The sequence below is a fragment of the Artibeus jamaicensis genome, unplaced genomic scaffold, assembly GCF_021234435.1.
Source record: "Artibeus jamaicensis isolate MK-2021 breed Jamaican fruit bat unplaced genomic scaffold, CSHL_Jam_final contig_1015, whole genome shotgun sequence".
In the NCBI taxonomy this organism is placed as follows: Eukaryota; Metazoa; Chordata; class Mammalia; order Chiroptera; family Phyllostomidae; genus Artibeus; species Artibeus jamaicensis.
In genome coordinates, this window is record NW_026521194.1 from 20,442,361 (window position 1) to 20,469,315 (window position 26,955).

Here is a 26,955-nt window from a genome sequence, read left to right on the forward strand (position 1 = left end):
ATATTTATTTAATGGCTAAAAATGTACCAAACTATTTTTTAAAAGGCTTTTCGTACAATAGAGCGTTCCATGCTATATAGCTATATGAATATAGAATACACATTTTTAGGAAATAAGTTAAGATTTTAGTCTCTATTATGGAAATTACAAACATACAGTATGGACAATGATACAATGAATACACAAAATACTCATTGATTAGATGTAACAATAGCTTCTACTTTACATTATTTTCTCATATTAGTATTATGCTAAAGATTTTTAAGGAAGATTATACTAATCATGACATTTAACCTCTAAATACTTTTGGATATATCTCTAAAAAATAAGGACATTTTTGCCACATAAGCATAATATTGTTAGCACATCCAACAAAATCAACCATAATCCCTTTATACTATCCAATATCCAATAAAATCACTCTTCAAGAAGAAATTACTCTTATGAAGAGAGGAAATACCATATACCCAACCTACAACCTGGAGGAATTATATTTACTTATTTAGTAATATGTAATAGTTTCCTGTGAGAGACAACAAAATAGCTCCCTTTCTTGAAAATGAAAAGAAACAAGTTTTTCCATTAAACCATGAAAGTGAACAATAAAAACCTGAAATTATTCATGATAATATATCAGTGTGTAAAGGTATAACAATGGGATAGACATATGCCTTGAAAGGTATGTGATTTTTAAGAATAATAATTCTTTAGTTCCCACTAAAATTGGCTTTACACATTCCTCCCTCCAAAAAACACTGAGTTTCAGAACTAATGAATAAAACAGATAATGGTTTCCACACAGCAGACAGGTCACCAATCAGTTCGCAAAAACTGGATTTCTCAACTCAGCTACTTTTGTTTTAAATTATGTTAAAGATTTTATAAAACTTCAAGCCTCAAAATGTATTAACTAGACTTTTATTACTGAAAACCATACTGACCTTCATTTAATAACAGGAATTACTAAGTTTGAAATGCATCAGTTTTTTCTGAGTGTGCATTAATGCCATTAGAATTTACATGCTGAATATTAACTTACAGCACGCATAATTTCCAAAGCTGCCAACTTTTTAAAAAATTAACCCTCGCCCAAGAATATGTTTATTGATTTTTAGAGAGAGGAGAAGGGGGAGAGAGAGGGAGAAACATCGACTGGTTGCCTCCCATAAGTGCCCCGGCAGGAGATGAAAGCACAAGCTAGACACATGCCCTGACCGGGGATCCAATGGCAACCTTTTGGTGTACAGGAGACTGCTCCAAGCAACTGAGCCACCCTTCCAGGGCCTGCCAACTTTTTTTTTTCATAATAATCTGTTTCTTGCCACTTTGGGTAATATTGCAAAAAGGTTACACTTGGACAAGATGGCTAACTAAACCCCATAGTGCATGGTAATAAGTTTCACTTGTGTATTAAATACAAGGTTGATAAGAATAAGTATACTGGTTGCTATGTTCATGAAATGAAACACAGGAGAGGTTATTAGAAAAAAAGATTCATGATTTTCTTTGTCAAAGTCATTTTATGTGGCGTCTTGGAAAGAAAGGAGCAGAACAGAATAATTTTGGTTATTTAAAAATGGCAGGGAACACTGAATTTAACTACACTTAAAAATACATCTGTAGGATATCTTCCTTCCTCCTCCACAGGAATTAACAATATATTTCTCACAGATTTCTGTTAGCTACTTCTATTAGCTAAATGTCTACCCAGATGAATAAGTAAATGACTCATATCACTGAAATATTTCATAAGATTTTATGATGATATTTCAGGGGAAAGTACCATTTTACCTTCCAGTGGAAAAATATTTGGGTATTAGGATTAAAATACAGGAAAGTAAAAGTCCGTCCGATCAGTGAAATAGGGACTAGGATGAGATTTTGAGTGTACTAGAGCACTTTTGCAACTTTAATAAATCTGTGTACTGTGAAATAGCTTTTATTTTTTAAAAAAGCTTGGCATCTACTTACTATCTCATAAATAATTTTAAGATATCCTGGAGAGGTTTAAACAACTAAATGATAAATCATATATAAGACATTAGCAGGAAGTATAGCCCTCCAAACCACTGAGGCATAGCACCACGCCAAGTAAGGTAAGATGCATTCCAAAGCCATCTTCGTGGGTTGCAGCCAGTGCAACTCCAGAGAGACTCGCTGCTCAGGAGGGCCCTATGCTAGGGGATTAATGCTGTGAGGACAACATAGTAAATTCTTCAAAATTTTAGTTTTGCATTTGTGTTTTGCAACTGAATTCCAGCGGGACCATGGAGCATACACTAGGGGCTTGGAGCCTATTTCCTTGCCTTGCACACAGTTTCCCAGCGACCAGCTCCTCCCTCCTGGTGCCCCAGCTGGCCTTCCTCTCCCCACCCCTGAAGGTGACCACTGCTGTGTTCTTCCTAGGGCAGCAATAGGACTACATTAGCAGGGAGTTGGTGACTGTCAGTTGGAGCACATTTTCACTTTCTACTGGGCTCCATAAATTATGTAGTCAGAGCTGATTGTGCCTCCTCCAAAAAACTCAAAAATGTTTATAAACATCATAGCATAGTCTACGGGACATCTTTTTTCAAGCACTTGTTTTTAGGAGACTATTATCCTATCTCTATAGTATACTAATTTAGCCAGAAGGTTTTGTTTATTTGTGTTTTGTTTTTTGTTTTTACTTAAGGGGTCCTTTCTTTGTTTTAAATTTTTCCTCTAGAGAATAAGATGAAATCAAAAGGAAATCACATTCTGAACAAGTTTTAAAAAAAAGAACTGTATGAATCTGAGCACGTCCCCATACAAAACAAAGTCTTCCAGTATAAATTTCACTTATATAAGGGGATTGGATTAGAAAGTATCCATAGGTTTCTTAAATGTAACATAGTATTCCAAAATCTACTAACACTAAAGTAAACCGAAGCTAATAAATGAATAGATCATATTTCTGACTTCAACTTAGTTAATTAACTGTCTTCAGGGGTTCTTAAGTTATTATAAAACATTAATTTTTAAAGACCGCACCATAGTGCAGTTGAAGGTATCAAGTGTAAATAATTGGTATCATGAGATTTCTGGCCAACATGGAGGCATAGGTAGATACACTTTGTCTCCTCACACAATCAAAAGAAGGACAACAAAATTCAAAAACAAATATAACCAGAACTGCCAGGAAATCAAACCATATGAAATTCCAACAACCAAGGAGTTAAAGAAGAAACATTCATCCAGACCAGCAGGAGGTGCAGAGACAGACAGCCGCAGAGGAGAGGACTCTCGGCAAGGTGGCAGCTGAGAGACTGGGTGGTCCCACATTTGCATGTGGTTAAACTGGGAGGAACAACAGGGGATGAAACAGACCACACAAACCCAGGGTTCCCACCATGGGGAAATAAAGCTTTAAAACCTCTAGTGTTAAAAATCTGTGGGGGTTGTGAGAGCAGGAAAACTCCAGCCTCACAGGAGAGTTCACTGGAGAGACACACAGGGTCCTAGAATGCACACAAATCCACCCACCCAGGAATCAGGACCAGAAGGACCCAATTTGCTTATGTGTTGTGAGGGAGGTGACTGAAAGCTGAGAGCAAGCAAGCGGCACTATTCCCTCTCAGACCCCTCTGCCACCTACAATGCCGATGCTGCCCTGCCCTGGTGAAGATCTAAGGCTCCGCCCCTTACAGTAACAGGTGTACTGAGAAAAAAAAAAAAATATATGGCCCTAAGGAAAGAACAGATCAAAGTTCCAAAAATAGAACTAAACAATGAAGAGATGCCCAACCTATCAGATGCAGAGTTCCAAACTCTGGTAATCAGGATGCTCACAGAAATGGTTGAATATGGTCACAAAATAGAGGAAAAAGTGAAGGCTAGGAAAAGGGAAATAAAGAAAAATATACAGGGAACCAACAGTGAAGGGAAGTAAACTGGGACTCAAATCGGCAATTTGGAGCAGAAGGAAGAAATAAATGTTCAACCAGAACAGAATGAAGAAACAAAAATTCAAAAAAATTAGGAGAGGTTTAGAAACCTCCAGGACAACTTTAAATGTTCCAACACCCAAATTAGAGGGAGTGCTCAAAGGAAAAGAGGAAGAGGAAGAAATTGAAAACTTATTTGAAACAATAAATGTAGGAGAACTTCCCCAATCTAGCAAAGGAAACAGACTTCCAGGAAGTCCAGGAAGCTCAGAAAGTCCCAAAGAAGATGGACTCAAGGAAGCACACACCAAGGCACAACATAATCACATTAGCCAAGATTAAAGATATGGAGAGAATCATAAAAGTAGCAAGAGAAGAGGAGACAGCACCTCTAAAGGAGTTCCCATAAGACTGTCATCAACTGATTTCTCAAAAGAAACCTTACAGGCAAGAAGGGACTGGAAAGATGTATTCAAAGTCATGAAAGGCAAGGACCTACATCCAAGATTGTTCTATCCAGCAAAACTTTTATTTAGAATGGAAGGGCAGATAAAGTGCTTCTCAAATAAGGTCAAGTTCAAGGAGTTCATCACCAAGCCCTTATTATATGAAATGTTAAAGGAACGTATTTAAGAAAAAGAATATGATCAAAACTATGAATAGTAAAATGACAACAAACACAACTATCTACAACTAAACCTAAAAAAACACAAAAAACAAAAATAAGAACAAACTAAGCAAACAACTAGAACAGGAATAGAATCACAGAAATGGAGATCACATGGAGGATTATCAGTGGGGAAGTAGAGGAGTGAGAATGGGGTAAAAAGTACAAGGAATAAGAAGCATAAATAGTAGGTACAAAATAAACAGGGTGAGGTTAAGAGTGATATAGGAAGTATAGAGGCAAAGAACTTATATGTATAACCCATGGACATGAACCAAGGGGCAGGAATGTAGGTGAGGGGGAGTGCAGGGCAGAGGGGAATAAAGGGGGGGATGGGACAACTATAATAGCATAATCAATAAAATATATTAATAAAAATCATAAAAACTGCACTACAAAGGAACTGAAATATAAAACACAAACACCACTTTTTAACAAGCATCTCAAAATTTTAGGCACCCATGGTCTTAAGTAAAAGTCATGGGTACTATTACTAAAAGGTACCAGTGCTAAATAAATTCGTATTTCCAGAATTGAGGACGAGGGTTCCTTCATTGCAAACTTTGGGTCTCCCAAATCCTGGCCCCTGATATGCAAAACAGAGGTTGGTAGACAAGGGTATCTGAAGTCGGGTGAAAGAAGAAGTCTGGGGATGCTCTCACTTCAGTGTTGCTGGATTGGAGTTCAGGCTACGTGCACCTGCCGGGCCATCATAGAGAACGTTAGATTAGTTTTAGATGACCCTGGGGCGGCTGGATCAGTCTGGGGGCTGACCGAGAGATTTGACCTAGAATTTCCCAAATTTCCTATAGCCCTCCTGTAATTCCTCTGAATAAGAAAAAAACAGAAACTCAGAACAAACTCATGGTTCTACTTCTATCTAAAATTTCATCTGGGGTTTGAAATCAGATCACTTTCTCATCATGGAGGAAACAAAGTGACGTTTATCTTGGTGGAATCACTGTGCTATATAGAGCTGCCCTACTGCTTGATTTGCATTTTCTGAAGTGATTTAATTCCAACAGGGCACCATGCAGATAGAAATATGAGTATACCACAGTGCCCAGTTCTTGTGATTAAACTCTGTATTGGGAAAGATGAAAACCTCAGAGACAGACATAAAATTTATACACACATTAAGAAGGTTGTCATGGCAACTTTGCTTGCAGTTATGTATTTTTAAATCTAAGTAAATTTAACATTCAAAACACATTTGCATCTCCCTCAAAGGTTCTGTATCAAGAATATATATATATTTTTTTAATTTCCCAACTCCTTCTGAATCTACATCTTCTTGAAAGCTTAACAAAAATCCTATGAATATAATAGCAACATAGACTTAAACACATATTTTCGGAAGGACATGAGAAAAATCAAAGGGAAACCCTAATAACATTACTACTCCCAGAAGTCCTAGGCTTCTCTAAATTTTTAGATAGCTAGCAGGCCATACCATATAATCTTTACCTGGTCCTTTTAAGCTTTAAAAATCAATTATTTACCAGCTGATGACCTTGCCAACACAAAGTAACAAAACATAAAAGTTGAGCACCCCTAGTGTTGCTGTATAATTAAGCAACAATTCATACAAATGACAGTAACAAACACTGCTCTTTAACACAGTAAACCAATTCTTAGTTTTATTTCTTCTCGCTCTGAAAGTTCTCCAATATTCTACTTAGTGTCAACGTTGACAGTTATCCTTGATAAGATACCTAGTTTAACTCTCTTGCTCATACACTAAAAATAACACAAATAATGGTTCTTCTGCTTCTTCCCCCACTACCGCCTATAACAGAAGCCTCCGTGTTCTTTGTGGTGTAGTCAACTACAAGTCCTTCCTTACTGGCCACTAACCTAAAGGGTCTTTGAGCTGTTTCCAAACCCCAGACCGAAAGAGCTCCAAGTGCTATTAAGCTTCAGGACATGAAAATTTCTAGGTCTCCCTCCTGGTGAAGCTCACCCAGAAGATGTAGATGGTACTTGTGTTTTAGACCAGTGATTTTCAATCTTTTTCATCAATCGTATATACAAACAAACTAATTATTAAAATTCTGAAGCACACCAAAACATGTATTTTTTTTTTTTGCCAATCTGACAAAAATAGGTAAAATTTTGATTCATTCACACTGACAGCTATTGTGCTGGCTGTTGTCTTTTTATTTGACAGTCTAATGGAAAAGAGGCCCCTGACTAAATAGTCAGTTATTGCACGGTTTAAAAATTCTTGCAGCACATGGGTTGAAAACTGCTGTGCTAGAACATTACTTCTATGAGATACTGGTTGTGTAATAGGTATGCCTGGGAGAGGGGATACTTTCATCAAATACATTTGGAACATTAAGTGTTAGACCAAGGTAAAATAGGTTCTTTAGAGTAGAACTTCTCAGCACTTCCACTGTATTAACATGTATTACATATATATGAGAAAGAACTTAGTATGGAGAATCTGAGTATGAATGAATATGATCCAGCAATCTTTTTCTCAGAGTACCCCACAGGGTAGTTTTCCATGAGACACAATGTGGGAAAGAATGTTCTCGCTAATGTAATAAAAAGACTCAGATCCTTAAACTTTTCCTGGTTTAATAATGATCTCATGATACAGAAGGAACAAAGGAGTGCTTATTACCAACTATTTTGGTTGATATTTTATGGAAGTACTGGCTATTATAAACCTATGTTCACACCTAATACAGGCATCACTGAAAGGCATCCATACATCTTCTTAAAAACTTCCAGTAACAAGGTGCTTAGCATGTCACAAAATACTATTAGCATTAGAGGTAGTTTGGCTACCTGGAAAGCTTTCAACTATTTAGTAACTTCAATAATTTCCTTTACTTTATTCTACATGCACAGAAAACCTCAATGAAGATTTCATTAATTTACATTCATTTACTCAAACATATTTATTGCCCTTTTGGAGACTGGAACTTTACAATTTTATCTATTTATAGTTACAATGGGGAGGTAGCACGGTTTCATTCACTATTATCATGTGTTAAAAATTGAAACAAGAATTTGCAAGTATTTTATTTTATTTTAAAGATTTTACTCTTTTCCTAGAGAGGAAAAAGAAGGGAGAAGGAGAGGGAGAGAAACATCTATTGGTTGTCTCTCACATTCCCCCCACTGGGGACCTGGCTCACAACCCAGGCATGTGCCCTGACTGGGAATCAAACCAGGACCTTTTGGTTTGCAGGCCAGTGTTCAATCCACTGAGTCACACCAGCCAGGTCTGAAAGTGTTTTAAATGTAAATAAATGTGTGTCTTTTGTAATTACTCAACAAGATATATTTGTGACTTATTTGCTCATGGCATTTTATCACATGCTCTAACAAGATCCACTCCCAATCTCTGGAAGGACAGCCACCAAACTGTAAACCCATTAATTGGAGAGTGCAACTAGAAAAAGAAATATCATTTTCCAGCTTTTGTTTATTGCCTGGATATTTTACAAAATGGCTCCCAATTCAAATTTTACAATTATCTATTCATTCAGTGTCATAAAATTCTATAAATCAAACATTAAATTGATTTCAATTTTAAAAGTCTATTCATGCCCCCCAAAAACATCTATTCCCTGAAGCCCTTACAAAAAAGTAACAAAAGAAAATGGTTAAAATTCATTAAGTGAAAAGGAACCACATTGTTATAATTGCAATAGGTAAAAATACATGTGTAAGCAGGAAAAAATTTAAACAGTTGTATAGATGGTTGACAGCATTAGTTCACTTTTTAATGACTTCTTTTAATACTGCTGTTACAATACTACTAATAATTTTCTTTAGCTATTATGAACAGTATATCATGTGAAACTATTGTTTGATTCCCTTTTAAATAAGAAGAAACATACCAATAAACCCCACTGAAGACATTAAGATAATTTAAAGTTTAGGTCTTTTACTTGCTGTTTCTTAGCATCTACTATCTTCAATTATTCTAGCAGGAGTGAAAAACTATTTTAGTCTGACACTGAACCTACTGTTACGCTCTAAGGACTAAATGAGATAGGTATATAAAGTACGCACTTGGTTTGTAACAAATGCCCGTGCCAGTCCCTTGTTCTACTTTCAGCTGAACTGTTACTGCAAGTTTCAGTCTCACTCCTTTTTATCACTGCAGGTCACTCACAACAGTTCAAAACAACATTGTATTATTCAGCCTTTTTGGCTGTGCTGATTTCCTCTGACTTTTGTAGTAACAGTAACTGCTTTGTTGTCATATCCTCCCTCCCCAACTCCTCCCCTTCTACCTCAATCATTGGTTTTAGAAACTTAGGAAACGGGCAGAGGACTGGCTGAGAAGAAAAATAAGGTCACTGGTATCAATTTGTTGACACTGTATAAAACCTGACCTTGAAAATAGTGTCCATGTCTCACAGCCATCTTCTCGAGGCTGCTAAACTACTCCTTGATGCTACTGGTCCTGTCCTCAGTCTCACACATGGTAGAATCGTGTTTTTAGGTGGTTTTCAATCTGTCAATATATTCACATGGGGAAAAAATTTATAGGTTAACAGTGCTTTTAATGGATCTGGAGAAAAAAAATAAAGATGCCTTCAGGGAAGAATCTTAATTTGTTTGCCCCAGAATCCAGAAACAATAAGAAAGATTCTTAAGATTTCCTCTTAAAAGTTGAAATGCCATGTCAATTTGAACTTAATGATATTGAAGATTTCCTTCAGGATAGTAATTTCTTTTTTTAATTGTTCATTTTACACTGTTCTATAACTTTAGCAACCTAGATGTACAAATATATAACTGTTTTATTAGCACAGATGGAGAAATAAGAATATTTTTAAAGTTGAAAAGAATAAAAAGATTAGCTGTGAAGGGAGAGAAAAGAATGCCAAAAATCTGGGCTTACTTTCTCTGTGAGAAGAATACTAATGTTCTAGTTGTAGAAAATGCTATTGTTCATAATATACTAAATGAAGAGAACAGTATATATAGTGTGTCTATAGAAATATGTGCATACAAAATACAGAAGGATTTATCTCAAAGCTTAACACTGACTAACTTTAAGTAGTGGGACTATCATTGACTAAGTTTGCTATTTTTGTATTTCTATTATTTCCTAGATTTTTCTACAACAAACTTATATAACTTTCATAATAAAAAACAGAATGCTTGTTTTTAAGAATATAAACTATTTTAAGATAAATAAAACAAATTTTGACATAGGATCTATAATTGAAATATAATCTATATATATAAAAATGAAACTGCACATCTGTGGGCCAAATAAACACCATATGAGGTTTTTATTTTTCCCAAACACATGTACAGAATTAATTTGGACTTGAATTTTATGAGCACATATGGAAAAGCCTTTTCATTCCATAAAAATGTGTTGTGCTGATGTTTTTAACAATAAACTGCTGAACTATCTATCAAAAAGAATGCACATCACAATCAGTGAACAAATAGTTTTAAAAAACCCAAAAGCTACAAAACTTAAGAGCCCTGCTAGAGTTATGCTACAAACCATCAGTGACACTGTGGCTGCTAAAATATCAGTCATTTGATAAACACAAAGGGCCAAGTAAGAATAACAGGGAATGAACAACTTATTTTATACGTAATTAATAGTATTTTATCTTTTAAATCCTTTTGAAGATGATCTTTTAATGTTTTAAGTTAGTCATGTAACTATGAATAAAATGTGCTGGTTTAGTTGATTCTTCTGGCCTCTGCCTCCTTGATTCCAATCATCATTAGAACTGTACAGGGAAGGCCTTACTTGTTGGCAACATGCCAGCTCTTTCTCGGCCGCCCTGTTTCTGCCTTGACCATGGCTGACAAGGTCTCACTTACTTTGAAATCTCACCTGATTTTACTAACACTTGGTTTACGTATCAATTGCCTACTCTCTACTTTTACTGCCAATTTCCAAACCACTGAAGGTACTTGGACAACAAAAGAAGATGTGCTACAACCACAAAACCATGATACCTGGGTGGGAATAAATGTAACAATTTATATTGAACCATACCTTTTAGAAACAACATGATGCTGGGAACTATGAATACATTTGACTTAAAGTTTCTGAATATAAATTATTCCATAAGTTAAATATTTTTGTCAGAAATAAAGCCAGCATCTAATTAAATTCTAAGTTAACCACTCATAACGAGGTCTAAAATGTTAGCTCTTTAAGCACAAACACAGCATAAAAGAATAATTAAGAACTAGGGTACATTCTTGAAATTAAATTTACAAGTTAAATTCACAAATTAAATTCAGCAGCTTCAAAAATAAGCTCACTTGCAACATTTTTCATTTTTCTCCCTTTCCTCTCTATCTGCACTTGGCATTATTTCCCTCAGCTGTAGTGTTTAAAAAATGTATTTTTAAAAAAGAAGTCTTTAAGAACAGCATAACCAAAAAAAAAAAAGTGAACTAAAATACAGTGCTTCAATAAAAAAGTATTAAATACAAAACTTATCAGTACTAAAATGTGACTGTTATAAGCTACTTAAAATATTTTTAAATAGCCCCAATATTTTTTTTGCTTACTAGTGAGACTGACCATTTTTTCTGGAAGTTTACTAGTTATGTTCTCCTGTAAAAGCTGCTATTCATGTCTTTTATTCATTTATCAATTGTATGTTTTCATACCAATATGTATGAGCTCTTTATACATAATATGGTTATTAAACCTTTCTGTCCAATATTTTGCAATTATTTTCACCCATCTTTGTTTTCTTTTTAATTTGGGGATTTGGGGTTTTTTTGGGGGGGATTGGTTAGTGCTTTCTCATTTCTTAATAATAAATTCAGCCCTGGCTGGTGTGACTCAGTGGATTGAGTGCCACCCTGAGAACCAAGGGGTCACTGGTTTGATTCCCAGTCAGTGCACATGCTTGGGTTGTGGGCCAGGTCCCCAGCAGCGGGTAGAGGCAATGACACATCGATGTTTCTCTCTCTCTCTTTCTCCCTCACTACCCCTCTCACTAAAAATAAGAAAATCTTCAAAAAAATAAATTCATTATGTTAACTATATGACATAATAAATAAATTTAGGGATTCTGTTTTTTCCACAATGAGAATTAGTGGAATAATTTAGTGCTAATATGATTTGCAGCAAAACAGAAGGACCAAAAAGACTCAATTTTATTTTCTCTCTTCGGCATTAAAAACCAACTGTATTATTTTCCAAATGATCAGAACATTTCAACAAGACAAGACTTGTGTAATTCACGAAATGAACACTATTGTCTGGGGAGGCATAAAAATAGCAAATATAAGACAGGCTACCCATTGAATTATGAAATCCAATAGTAATGATTAAACACAAAGTAATTTATACTCAGAAAATAAAAATATTAATCCAAGAAATAAAATTCTGAAAAATCCTTTTTCCCTCCCTTTAAGGTGATTTATTGGAAGTATGAAAACAAATAGGCTTTTGTTTCTCTTTTATGAATATTCAGAAAAAACATGTTCTCCAAATTCTACGCAATAAGTTCTCTTTTCAAGAATATTAATTTTAGAGATAAACTAAGAAAAGTATATGCAAAGAATGGCATAGAAAGAGATAAGACAAATGTACATCATACATTAAGAAAATCTAATATACAAAACTCCAAATTTACTTACTAAAGTACTAATATGTGTTTACACTACACAGTTAGGTTTATAAAAGGATTCAATACAGATTTCTTAAATGGCCGTTTTCCTCAACAAAGGCAAATGTAAAACATGTTAATGTCTCTTTGAGACACTGATCCACGCTTCTTCCTTGGCGGATGTCACCAGTTCATACTTGGCTTCAACAGCCTGCCCCTCCACAGGGAGGAGGTGCAGGCTCCTCACCAACACACTCAGCAGTACTGTGCTCACCGTGTATGCAAACCTAGTCGGGAAGAGAGTTGACTGGTCACTAAAGATGAACAATCGCACTTTACTTATGCAGACTGCTCGTTCCTCATCAGCTTTATCAGTATGAGGTCTGACGCCTCTCCTTTCACTTCACTCGCTCTATCATCTCACCTCAACTCGGGGCACTCCTGTGTGCCTGAGAACCCAAGCAAGGAGAAAGTTTTCCTTATCGATGCATCATCAAATCGGTCTGGATCAAACCTAAAAAGAAGATTGGGATTTAGTTTTCAAAAAGTCACCTCAATATATCTAATTCATTAATTTATTTTATTTTATTTATTTATTTTTAGAGAGAGGGGAAGGGAAGGAGAAAGAGTGGGAGAGAAACATCAATGTGTGGTTGCCTCTCACACATCCCCCACTGGGGACCTGGCCTGCAACGCAGGCATGTGCCCTGACTGGGAATCGAACCAGCCACCCTTTGCTTCACAGGCCCGTGCTCAATGCACTGAGCTACACCAGCCAGGGCAATATATTTAATGTATTAAAAAAAGAAGTTTGACAAGGGGACAGTGACCAGAGGGGAGAGGGAAGGGAATTTAAGGGGAAAAAGGGGGAAGGATTTGGAGGAACAAATAGGAAGGACACAGGGATGAGAACTAAGGGGGGTGGAAATGGGAGGAAGGTGGGGAGCATGGGGCGGGGGGGGGGCTGGGATGGGAAAAATAGACAAAAAACTGTACTTGAAAAATAACTAAATAAAATTAAAAAATATATATTCTGGCATAACAAATTTAAACAATGTGAAACACAAGAGATTAAAAATGTGGTGCAGTCATATCACCAACCTCGTCTGGCACTGAAAATGCAGATGTTAGAGGAAACGCTAGAAAGTATTCCATTTGAATATAACAGCTCTGAATTTTTCTCATGTATCTTTGTTCTAACTCTCACAATATTCATATGCCAATGAGATCTTTGTGATTTTTATTTTTGGAGTTATTAACTTGTCAGATTGCACTGCTTTTTTCTAGGTCTAAAATCATAACTTCTGTTTTAGAAGAATACAAGAGTTACTGTTTTGTGATTAAAATCACCACTTTCAAATTAAAAAAAAAAGTTTGAGGGCTAATCACAATAGAGCTCCATTGGTGATTTACATATTTACACTGTAAGAACACAGGAATGCAATAAACTTTAAAATCTACTTAAAATAAAAACTGCTGTCGCATTACACTTATATTTTACTTATTATTATGTTCCCAAATTATTCAACATAGTCTCTTTCTGTTTATTTTATTAGCCTAAATAATAGATGCAAAATACATTTCTCTAGAACTAGCAATGAATAAAATTTTAACACGGTTTATACATCATTATATGAGACATAAGGATAAATCATACAAAAGCATGTAATAAATATTTAAATTTAAGTGTTCAAAATATCTGTTACATGAAACCATCTGATCAATATGCAAGGCATTCTACATTGCCTCATCAATTAAATTTATTTCCTAAAATCAAAGACACCTGGCTTAAAATTATATTCATCTATTACATTACATGAAAATTTGCTAATAAGTGACAAAAATAAAGAAACAAAGTTTTTTTATTGTACAGAACTTCCTCCTGTAAAACACTGCAGAAAAAAGAATATATTAAAACAAAACAAATAAACCACCCGCTATGAAGCATAAAATTTCACCTCCAAAACAGTTGTTTCTTTGAAAAGATAAACCAAATTGATAAACATTTAACCAGACTCATCAAGAAAAGAAGAGAGAGGACCATAATAAATGAAATCAGAAATAAAGCTACTTGCTCCCCAAACCTGGACTGGTCTCCGACTGCTAAATCCGAGAGCAATCAACTTGAAGAACCAGCAGAGGGTGAGTGACAGCACATGTCAGTGTGTACCTGGATGAGAAACCAGGGAATGTGTGTGAGCGGGCAAGAGCCTGGCCGACTGTCTGCAGGGCACTTGTGAGCAGGAGGCCCTGGTTCTTCTAGTGGAGCAACTGCCCCTGCCACTGCGCAACCCAGCTCCTCTGGTTGTGCAGATTCGGGGCAACTGTGGATGGGCTCAGGAGCCAGGAGCTCCAGGGGCAGAGAGAGAGAGAGAGAGCGCACGGCTGAGGAGGTGCTGAATGCAAAAACAGCACAGCGAGAGCAGGCCCACCCAAGGCTGAGAATCACTGGAGGGAGCAAGCAGAGCACCCTGCCACTGTCCTGTGTTATAGCATTGCTGCGGGACTATAACTCACCATGCCAGCCAGGAGAGATCCAGAGAGAAGCCTTACCTGAAACTGTCGGAGGCTCTGGAAGGCTGTGGGCAACTGAGAGAGACTGAGAGAGACTTTGTGATTTGGGGGAAGGAGGAGCACATGGAAAGCAGGTCCCCCAGGGCTAGGTGGTGCAGCGTGGGGGGGTCACACAGCAACTGTTTGAAAAGAGGAGCTGAAGCAAGACTCGAGACTCGGCAGGGACCCAGAGATCATGTGTGTGTATGTGTGCACAGAGCGCATGTGTATACACAGAGGTTCTGACAACAAAGAACTCAGAGGGACAGTCATAGAGTCAAGCTGGAGGGACTGTGGGACCCAACCCAGCATGGATAGTGTGCAGGCGACTATACAGAGGGTAGAGTCTGGGGACTGGATGTATGGGAGCTGAATGCCTGAGATACACTGCAGCCAGACAGGTCCCCTCACAGGCAGCCAAACCCAACAGGCACCTGTGGGATTATAGGCTCTGCAGATCAGCGAGGCTAGGCTCAGGAGGCCCCTGCTGGGTGCATTTCCAACGGGGAAAGACACAAAAGCTGTGGAAGGGCTCTTTTTACCAGACCCTAAGAGCTACACTGTTCCTTGGGCTCTGATCCACTGAAACCACAGAGCAGAGAGATCAAAGACAGCTGCAACAAGGGGTGTTCAGGGCCCTGCCCAGCATCCGCACCTAGACAGAGCTGTTGCCAGCCCCAAGCAGGAAAGAGAAACCCCTTTTACAGACTGGTCCCTCACAGGAAATGGACAGCTAATTCACCAGAAACCATACATTATTGGAAAGAATCTGGGACAGACCAAGATGTATGGCAAGAGAATGGGGAAATACTCCCACCATCTTCCTTGAAGACTGAACGGTGTGCCCCAGGGGTGACTCAGGGTTCCCAACTGCCTGATCGCACCTGAGGCCCTCTCTAGGGGCAAATGGAGAAGGTACTGGCAGTCCTCGTGGGTCATTAAATGAAGGAATGCCGGCAAGGCAGAACAGTGGTAACCAGCCAAATCTGAAGGAGACAACCACAGACCGTGGATTGCTCGTAGTTGAAGAGGATGCCTAGAGCCAGACTGGGACACCATCTAACAGGGGCAGATCCAGAAAGAGAAGACAGTGGTAAACACGAGATTCTACTGAGATAGAGTCCGCCATGGTCTTCTTCATTATTTGCATTATTTTTTCTACTGTGTAGCTTTTTTAACATTCATTCCTTTTCCTTCAAGTTTGTGCCTATTATTTTACAAAATTTTATATTTTACTTTAATTCAAATCTCATACATTGTTCCTCCCTCCTCTTATTCTATTTTTACCTTCTTCCTTCCTCTTCTTATTTTGATTTAATTTTTTTCTCTTGCTACAAACTGTTTCTATTCTGCACTCTTACTGTTTCTCCTTCTTCCAACCTTCATTTTTCATGTCATTAGTCATCTCACACCCCAGTTTTAAAATATCCTTATTCTCTCACCACCTTTATCAATCTTTACTTCTTTGTTGTTGCATGATAGTTGTTGTTGCATTTTTTAAACTTTATTTCTAGATCTTCCCTATTTTTGTATTTCAAATCTCAAATTTTACCATTCCCCTCTCCAAATCTATTTGCCTTCCTTCTGCCATTTCTTTTTTTTGTTTTAAATTTTAATTTTTTCCTGTCTTAGCCTGTTTTCATTCTTCATTCTTAATATTTCTTCTCTCTCTAACCTCTCAAAATATTTTTTCTTTCCTTTAGAAGTCTCTTAAGCTTTTCTTTCTTCCTTTTTTCCTTTTTACTCCCATTTCACCTATATTAATGTTTGATCATTTGTTGTTGATATTACTGAGGTGGCTTTAATTTGGTTCCTGTTTTTTGCACTATATATTTTCTAAATTTTTGTTTAAACCTCATACTATGCTCTTCACTTTTCTTACTTTTTATTTTCTTTCCTTCTTCGCCTTATTTCTATTCCCTACTCTTATTATATTTCCTCTCTCTACCCTCTCAAAATCATTTTTCTTTGTTAGTCATCTCATATTCATTTTTCCTTTCTTATAATAGTCTTAATCTCTTTACACCTTTATTAGAATTTGCTCATTTGCTGTTAGTGTGATTGTGGGTGGGGGTTCTTTTCACCGGTGTGGGTTTGTTTCCTGGGTTGTTCAGTTTAGTCTAGAAGCACCTGTACAACAGCATTCAAGATGTGGTAGGCAGTGTGACTCTCAGTCGGCCAGCCAGAGGGAAGGACCCGTCAATGAACATCCCAACAATCAAACCCAATTAAAACTGGAAACCTCAAAAATGGCATAAGGGACATTCCAAGGGCATCCAGCTAAGGAGATCAAGGAGACTGCATCACTGAGTCCCACAGGTCTCCTACGACAGAAAGTCACACCATAAAGATAAGAAGTCAAAGCAGATCAACCTAAGAAGCAAAAACAAACAAGAAGAGTCACCTAAAATGGGCAGACAAAGAAATAACACCCCAGAAAGAGCGCTAAATGAAATTGAGGCAAGAAAACTAGCAGACACTTAATTCAAAATAATGGTTATAAGAATGTTCAAGGAGCTTAGTGAAAACTACAAGGAACTTACTAGGAACTATACCAGCATGAAAAAGGACACAGAAACTATCTATGCGAGCCAGAAGGAAATGAAGAATATAATATCTGAAATGAAGAATATATAAGAAAGAATTAAAAGCAGTCAAGATGAAGCAGAAGACTGAATCAGCAAGCTAGGGTACAAGGTAGGAAAAAACTCCCAGACAGAGCAACAAAATGAAAAAAGACTCAAAAAGAATGAAGAGGAAGATACAATAAATGGAAGTATATACTGTGTTCGTGGATTGAAAGCATTAACATCATTAAAATGTCCATACTACCCAAAGCAATCTACAGATTCAACACAATCCCTATTAAAATACCAATGACATATTTCACAGATCTCTAACAAATATTTAAAAAATTTGTATGGAACCAAAAACTATTCCAAAAAGCCTCAGCAATCTTGAGAAAGAAGAACTAGGAGGGATCACAATACCTGATATCAAACTATACTACAAGGCCACTGTAATCAAAACAGCATGGTACTGGCATAAAAACAGACATATTGCTCAATGGAATAGAATAGAGAGCCCAGAAATAAACCCACACCTATACTGTCAATTAATATTTGACAAAGGAGGCAAGAACATCAATGGGGTAAAGATAGTCTATTGAATAAATGGTGTTGGGAAAATTGGACAGATACATGCAAGAAAATGAAACTAGATCACCTTCTTATACCATACATTAAAGACTTAAATGTAAGAAAACATAGTAAAATCTCTGAAATTTCTCTTAGCAATATTTTTTCTGACATATCTCCTTGGATAAGGAGAAAAAAGAAAAAAAACAAACAAATGAGACTACATCAAACTAAAAAGTTTTTGAAAGCAAAGGAAAACCATCAACAGAACAAAAAGACAACATACTGAATGAAAGAAGATATTCACCAATGATACATCTGATAAAGGGTTAATATCTAAAATTTATGAAGAACTCATAATATAACACTGAAAACAAAACAAAACAAATAATCCAATTTAAAAAATGGTCAGTGGACCCCAACAGACACTTCTCCATAGAGGACACACAGAGGGCCAGTAGACATATCAAAAGATGCTCAATGTTACCAGTCATACAAGGAGTGCAAACTGTTTGGTATGTTTTAATATTTCCTCTTTATTGAAATTCTCACTTTGTTCATGGACTGCTCTCCTGATCTCCTGAGCATCATTATGATTATTATATTGAATTCTCTATTGTATAGATCACTTATATCCATTTCCTTAAGATCAGTTTCTGAGGATTTATCTTGCTCTTTTCTTTGGAATGTATTCCCTTGTTTCTTCATTTTGGATGGCTTTCCGTGTTGGTTCCTTCACATTACATAAGACAGCCACCTCTTCCAGTCCTGACAGAAGTCTTGTGTAGGAGATAAATCTAACTAATTAGCGCAGCCTGAGCTCCTGACTGCCTGTCAAACTTCTGTGATTATTCAAGTTGCTGTCTTCATTTTGTAGTAGCTCCCAGTAGTTGAGGGCACACCAAGTCCTGTCTGTGTCTAAATGAAGAGGGCCACAGTCAGCACCTAGATGCAGACTGATTCTGGACCATCAGACAGCAGCTGAGAGAGTATGTAGCCAAACTTCTTCCAAGGAGAAATTGGGATATAGGAATTTTTGTCTGTTTTCTCTGTGTGGGACTCAGGGGTATAGCCACAGGGGTGCTCCTGTACCCATTTAAAAATGGTTTCTTTCTTTGCTATATAGTCTTGTGGGACTTATGAATGCCAAGTCCCACTGGCTAACTAGCTAGTAATAAAGGCCTATCCGTAAAAGCTGAACTGCTAGATGTGCGGACAAGTTCCTTCTTGGAGATATTGGCAAGTTGGCTTTATTGTTGTAGCAAGAAGACAGCAGAAGTGCCCATCAGCTATTTCAAGCATGAGGGAAGATGACAGTTAGCACCTAGATGTGTAGTGATTAGAGGCCAGACCCTCAGCCAGCAGCTTGTGAGGTATGCAGTCTAATCTCCTCCAGAGAAAGACGGGGGAGATGGCCATTTTTGCCTGTTCCTTCTGCATGAACCTTGGGGGCGAGACACTGCAAGTACCTGCATGCATGTTAACACTGCTTCTTTGTTTGCTATAGTCCTGTGAGACTCATGAACACAAGCCCCAGTCAGTAGCTATCAGAGCTAAGTGATTTGTGGCATGACCCTCAGATAGCAGCTGGAAAAGCTGGGGAACTAGATGTGCACACAAAGGAGACGCTGGTGACTCAGTTTTGCTGTTGGAGTGAGCCAGGGGAAGAAGCTGCCCACTGGCTCCTTCCAGCTCAGAGATCACAGCCAGTAATTAGATGTGTGCTAATTAGAAGCTGGACTCTCAGGCAGCAGCTTGTAAAGTATGCAGTCAACCTTCTTCCAGGGAAAGAAAGACTGGCATGGATGTTTTCGCCTTTTCTCTCTGCACCGAACCTGGGGCACAGCTCGGTGAGTGCTTTCATCGTGCCTTCACTAAGAACTGCTGCTGTTTGCTACAGTCCTGTGGCACTCCCACACAATACCGACAGCTTTCAGAGCCAGGTGTTTTGGGAGCCCATCTCTCAGAGGCGAGAGTCTTCAAAGTTGGGGCACTAAATGTACGGTCCAAACCCTTTTCCTCAGGAAAAAGCTGGGAATTGAGGGTTGCTGACTAATTGTATGGCCCTGTACTATGGTGGGATTTATGGCAAGATTTGTCTTAGCTTTTCCTACGTGTTTCAATGAGGGCATTTTCTCACTTGTCCACTGTATAGAAGTCACTCAGCTACTTTGTGGATTTCTCTAAGAAGGAACTGCTTGTGCACAGCTGTACATCCAGTGTGTCAGGGGGAAGAGACTCAGGAGCCTGCTGTGCACGTCACCACCTTGTCCCAGTCCACTCTGAGAGGTTTCTCACGTTGCCTTCATTCTTTTCAGTTGAGAATTTTAGTTTATTTGGTTTTTTAAAGATTTTATTTATTTATTTTTAGACAGAGGGGAAGGGAGGGAGAAAGAGAGGGAGAGAAACATCAATGGGTTGCCTCTGTTTGCACCCCAAAGAAATGAAACCCTGTGTTCACATAAAATCTGCACATGAATAATCATAGAAATTTCATTCTGAATAGCAAAATCCTAGAAAGAACCCACACGCCCTTCAGTGGGTGAAAGGATGAACAAACCCTGGTGCATACATACAAGAGAATACCACTCAGCCGTAAAAAGATATGCAACACCTACGCTGCCCTCAGGAGCATTAAGTTTAGTAAAAAAGTCAATCTCTTCATTCTCCTCTGTGTGACAAATATATTTAAACTGTAATTAGTTGTCTCCACAAGGTCTATCTCAGTCCCATGTACATTTTTGTTAGTGTGAATTGTCTCTCAGGATCATCTCAAAGTGCTGATAAGAATGAAACTCTAGATCTTCTAAAAGGGATGGGAAAGGAGGTACCTAACTTCAGAAAGCTTTTCCATATCATACAACATAATTACTAATACGTTCTAAATTTGATTACATTTGGTTCCTAAAAATGATTTCCACATTTTAACATATATTCTTTTCAGATTTTTCAACTTGCAACCTAAATTTTCTGATCCACAAATGCCTATCTTTAATTGTGCTATAAAAGCTACCTGCAATATAAATATACTCAATTTTCACTTATAACATATTTTGAAGGATTGCTATTTCATTTATGAATAGACTTCCTTTACTATCATTACAATATTAAAAGCTAAAATGACAGGCACACTTAATAGGTCCCATGCTTATCCTCCAGAAGTAGGTTTCTAGCACCTCAGCCACGCCACTAGCCCTGCCCCCTGCATTATACGTGGCTGTCCTACCCTTAATCAACTCAATGCATAACCTTCTTCCAGGACAGTACATCTTAATCCATGTCCCTAAGATGTTACTAGATGCTTACCTAGGAGGCAAACAAAAGCAGCTCTGTTCTTCAATTTTTTTCCCTCCTTGCCATTCTCACACACAACACTTATACACACAAAACCTACTGTATGAATTTGATTAAAGCACTTAATAATTGAAACCAATAGTAGGAAAACAAAGAAACTATGTAAGTTATATCTATTTAACCCTCCCAAAAAAAGAATTCCAAAATTCCACTAAAATTAAAAAGTAGTTGTAGAGATCAGGTAGTTAAACAGACCTTGGGTTAGAAGCAGTAATAAGAGAGACAAAGAGGAGCAGACAGCAGGTTCATAGAAAAAGGAGTGAGAAGATTTAAAGGGAAGATACAACTGTACCTTTGACACATATTAAACTTTCTCCTCAAAACTTAGAAAAGGAATGCAAAACATAAAACACATAAGAATCAATAATCACAATGACAGTGATGGATATTTCATACTTGTATGGTGATGGCCAAGTACTGGGGTCCTGAAGTACCACACCAAGGGCGTAAAGAACAAGGGTCTGCAAAACAATAAGTACTCTAGTTAGTGAAGGCCTCACAGACACAAAATGACTCCAGAAAGTCAGCTCATCCTAAACGCTCATTTCATATAAAAATATATACAAAGTAAAAATATAAAATAATAAAAGAAGACAGAGGCTTATTATTTTGGTAATCTTGTAGTGGGGAAGGCATCTGTGAGCATATCACAAAAGCCATAAAGTAATAGCAGAATAAACTACACAAAAATTTAAAAAACTGCATCTAGTTAAAACAAAACAAAACATACCATAAACATCAGTAAGAGTAAATAATATCAAGAAAAATATTTGCCATATAACTGACAGTATGTGTAATATGTAAAAAGACCTATAAGTTCACTAGAAAGAATAGTGACTTAGAAGCAGATAATTCACAAAGGAAAAAAGAAAAAATACAAACTGGTAATACAGATATAAAAAGCTGCTCGATCTCTCCAATGATTAGGGAGTAGCAAATTAAAATCATAAGACAGTTTTATATAAACTTCACAAAACATGTAATAAGGTTCATAAAGCTAGTGGTGAGGATATGGAGAGAAAGTTCACACATTATTGATAAAAATAAAAAATGCCTATTAGATGATAATTTATTTATTTTTTAAATATATTTTATTGATTATGCCATTACAGTTGTCCCATTTCCCCCCTTCATTCCCCTCTACCCTGCACACACCCTTCCCCACAATTCGCCCCCTTTAGTTCATGTCCATGGGTCATACATACAAGTTCCCTAGCTTCTACATTTCCTATATTATTCTTACTCTCTCCCTATCTATTTTCTACCTACCATTCCCTCCCCTCCTCTCCCACTCCCCTGTTGCTAACCCTCCAGGTGATCTTCATTTCTGTGGTTCTGTTCCTGTTCTAGTTGTTTGCTTAGTTTGCTTTTACACTAAACTATTTTTTAAAGATTTTATTTATTTATTTTAGATAGATGGGAAAAGAGAGAGAAAGAAAGGGGGAAAATATTGATATGTGAGAGAGGTACATCAATTGGTTGCCTCTTAAAGGCCCAACTGGGGACCTGGCCCACAACTCAGGCACGTGCCCTGACCAGGAATCAAACCTGTGATGTTTTGGTTCACAGGCCAGCACTCAATCCACTAAGCCACACCAGCCAGGGCAACACTAAATTATTAAGAGCAGTACGCATGGGAAAGGGGGTTTTCCTTTATATTGAACATTAAAACAAGCATAAGAGGTATGTCTAAAAAAAGTCCAGCCATTATTAATATACCATATTTTGCCATGTATAATGTGTACTTTTTGCCCAAATTTTTTAGGGAAAAATAAGAATGCACATTATACATGGATAGTACTAATTCCAAATCTATATAAATATTTTTAATTCATTTATTTATGCTTATGTGTTAAAAGTGTAACTCTAGAAAGCAATAACGATATCCATATGCAAAACAATACCCTGGAATATGATAACTGGTTTTGTTTCTAAATATAAATAAATAAATAATTGAATTAAAAAATTAAAACAAAGGTTTTTTTTTCTTGAAAGTTTGGCCAAAAACATGGGTGCACATTAAACATGGCAAAATATAGTAACAAGAATGGTTTGCACAACATTGATATAACCTGGCAGCCAAGGGGAGTGGACTGGGATGAGCATGAATGAACAATGATGACTTCACTGTACTAGTCGGTGGAGGCAGCAGACACCATTGAGTGAACACGTGTACTGTGTGGCAATCGCATTCAGAATAATCAAGCAAGTAGAGAAACAAATCTGCATCAAATTTTGCATTAAGCTTGAACATTCCTCCAAGGAAACTATTTGGATAATTCAGAAAGCTGCGACTGTGGGCTACTGGTGATTGGCAGCTTCATCATGAAAACACACCTGCTCATGCATCACATCTCATGCAGAGTTTTTTAGCTAAACATCAAATCACCCAGGTGACTCAGCCCCAGAACACCCCAGATCTGGCACCCTGCAACTTCTGTTTTTTTCCAAAATTAATCACCTTTAAAAGGGAAGAGATTTCAGACCATCAGTGAAATTCAGCAAAATACAACAGAGAAGCTGATGGAGATTGGGAGAACTGTGTGAAGTCCCAAGGTGCCTACTCTGAAGGGGACAGAGGCATCATTATCCTATTGTACAATCCTTCTTGTGTCTTCTTCAGTAAATGTCTCTTATTTTTCATATTATATACCTGGATACTTCTAAACAGACCTTGTATATTATTTTGTCATTTAAAATTATTGTTTTTCTTTGCCTCCTCACACAACCAAAATAAGGACAACAACAAATTTGAAAAAAGAAACAAAAACTGCCAGAAAAATCAAACTGTATGGAAGTCCGACAATCAAAAAGTTAAAGAAACATCCATCTAGACCAGTATGAGGGGTGGAGACAGGCAGCCGGGGTGGAGAGGACTTGCTGCAAGGCTGTGGCTGTAGGACCAGGGCGGGGAAGGCAGCAGCTGGCAGAGTGGGTGAGGCTGGGGCTGGTGGAGCAGGCAGTCCCACATGTGCATGCAGATAAATTGAGAGGAACAACTAGGGAATGCGACAGACCATGGGCTCCAGTGCAGGGAAAGAAAGCCTCAAAACCTTTGACTAAAAAATATCTGTGGGGGTTGAGACAGCAGGAGATACTCCCAGCCTCACAGGAAAGTTCACTGGAGAGATCCACAGGGTCCTAGAAAGTATACAAAACCACTCACCTGGGAATCAGCACCAGAAAGGCCCAATTTGCTAGCGGGTAGCAGAGGAAGTGACTGAAAAGTGGCAGAGAGCTGAGCAAGTGGCATTGTTTGCTCTCAAACCCCTCCCCCACTTACAGCACCACAGCACATCAATGTGGTTTGCTCCACTCTGGCAAATACCTAAAGCTCCGCCCCTTAATACATAACAGGTGCACCGAGACAAAATAATATGGCCCAAATGAAAGAACAGATCAAAATTCTAGAAAAAATACAACTAAGTGATGAAGAGATGCCCAACCTATCAGATGCAGAGTTCAAAATACTGGAAATGAGAATGCTCACAGAAATGGTTGAGTATGGTCGTAAAATAGAGGCAAAAGTGAAGGTTATGCAAAGTGAAATAAAGAAAAATATACAGAGAACCAACAGTGAAGGGAAGGAAACCAGGACTCAAATCAACGATTTGGAGCAGAAGGAAAAAATAAACATCCAACCAGAACAGAATGAAGAAACAAGAATTCAGAAAAATGAGGAGAGGCTTAGGAGCCTCCAGGACAACTTTAAACATTCCAACATCCGAATCAGAGGGGTGCCAGAAGGAAAAGAGGAAGAACAACAAATTAAAAACTTATTTGAAAACATAATAAAGGAGAACTTCCCTAATCTGGCAAAGAAAATAGACTTCTAGGAAGTCCAGGAAGCTCAGAGAGTCCCAAAGAAGGTGGACACAAGGAAGAACACACCAAGCTATATCATAATTACATTAGCCAAGATTAAAATGAAGGAGAGAATTCTAGAAGCGGCAAGAGAGAAGAAGAGGGTTACCTACAAAGGAGTTTCCATAAAACTATCAGCTGATTTCTCAAAAGAAATCTTACAGGAAAAAAGAGGCTAGAAAGAAGTATTCCAAGTCATGAAAGGCAAGGACCTACATCCAAGATTACTCTATCCAGCAAAGCTTTCATTTAGAATAAAAGGACAGATAAAGTGCTTCCTAGATAAGGTCAAGTTAAAGGATTTCATCATCACTAAGCCCTTATTATATGAAATGTTAAAGGGAATTACCTAAGAAAAAGTAGATAATCAAAACTATGAACAGTAAAATGACAACAAACTCGCAACTATCAACAACTGAACTAAAACAAAAACAAAAACTAATCAAACAACTAGAACAGGAAATGGAGATCACATGGGGATTATCAGCTTGGAAGAGGGGGGATAATGGGGAAAAGGTACAGGGTAATAAGCAGCATAATGGGTAGGTACAAAATAGACACAGGAAGGTTAAGAACAGTATGGGAAATGGAGAAGCCAAAGAAATTCTGTGTATAAACCACTGACATGAACTAAGGTAGGGAATCCTGGTGGGAGGGGGATACGAAGCTGAAGGGAATATAGTGGAGGAGAAAATGGGACAACTGTAATAGCATAATTAATAATATGTATTTAAAAATAAAATGACTGTGTCTTAGATTTAATAATAGGTAGCATTCACTGGACACTTTATTTTATTTATTTTTTTTTCAGTGTTAAATTTGTCTACATGCTCATTTCAGGTCAGACACATGATCAACATTACAATACTGGACACTTTAAAAAATAAAATTTAAAAATATAGACTAAATAAATTGAAGAGAATAACTGAATGAGTTAAGTATATCAAATGTTTCCTACCTCTCTAGGAATAACAAATTTGTCAATCTTTCCTTCAGTTACTTGAAGCCGGGCAGAAACTGGAGTCAGTTTGGCAGTTCGAACAGTTTCACAAAGTACCTGCCGACAATATCTGTTTAAAAAAATTTTATTTGAAGATTTACTTTGGGAGAAGCCATTTGAAAGGTACGTACATTGCAAAATGTTATTCAACAACTTTCGTAACCTTCCTAATTTGAAACAGTCACATGATAATTCTTTCTTGTTTGAAGATATGCTATACATTAGAAGTACATTAAGTCTAGCTGAGTAAAGATTTAAACAAATAAAAACATCTTTAAAAGTACCAGAAGAGCCCTGGCTGGTGTGGCTCAGTGGATTGAGTGCTGGCCTATGAACCAAAGTGTGGCTGGTTCGATTCCCAACCAGGGTACATGCCTGGGTTGTGGACCAGGTCAGGTCCCCAGTGTGGGGTACACGGAAGGCCCCCACACACTGATGTTTCTCTCCCTTTCTTTCTCCCTCCCTTCCACTCTGCCTAAAATAAATAAATGAAATCTTTTTTAAAAAGCACTAGAAGAAAACTCAAAACAACATTTATATAATTTTTGAGTAGAAAAGTCCTTTATTTTTAATATGGGATTTAGTAAAAATTTTTATAAAGGACTCTTCTAATCAAAAATTATATAAATATTGATACAATGATAGAAAACAAAGAAAAATACAGACAATCTGATTATGGAATTATAAAAAATATATTTTGCAATCATATGTAAAATTAAAAAACAACTAGAAAAAATATTTACAATAAATATTTAATGTAGCAAAGCTCTTTAAAAACCCATAATTAAAATAATCAAACATTCCAACAGATATATGGACAGAGAAAAAGCAATTAACAAAATAATACAAATGGCCTACAAACATACGAAATGATACTCAACCTCACTAACAATGGAAA

The 26,955-nt window shown here is 37.3% G+C and overlaps 1 protein-coding gene and 1 non-coding gene across 4 annotated transcripts in view; both read right to left on the reverse strand.

Moving 5' to 3' along the window:
• Positions 1-4,605: 4,605 nt before the first annotated feature.
• LOC119064359 (cytochrome P450 20A1) overlaps positions 4,606-26,955 on the reverse strand; it is a 76,653-nt gene continuing 54,303 nt past the window's right edge. The window contains exons 10-13 of one of the 3 annotated variants that reach the window (XM_037166012.2): positions 26,016-26,127; positions 21,590-21,654; positions 12,574-12,663; positions 4,606-12,436 (exon numbers count right to left, since the gene is read on the reverse strand). In XM_037166012.2, coding sequence (XP_037021907.2) covers positions 12,286-12,436; positions 12,574-12,663; positions 21,590-21,654; positions 26,016-26,127 — 418 coding nt within the window. In that variant the 3' untranslated portion in view covers positions 4,606-12,285. The remainder of the gene's footprint in view (positions 12,437-12,573; positions 12,664-21,589; positions 21,655-26,015; positions 26,128-26,955) is intronic. The other 2 variants (XM_037166011.2, XM_037166013.2) reach the window with 2 other exon arrangements.
• Positions 25,861-25,922, reverse strand: LOC119064399 (small nucleolar RNA SNORD78). The gene has a single exon (XR_005085397.1). It is a non-coding gene; the product is annotated as a small nucleolar RNA SNORD78 (small nucleolar RNA).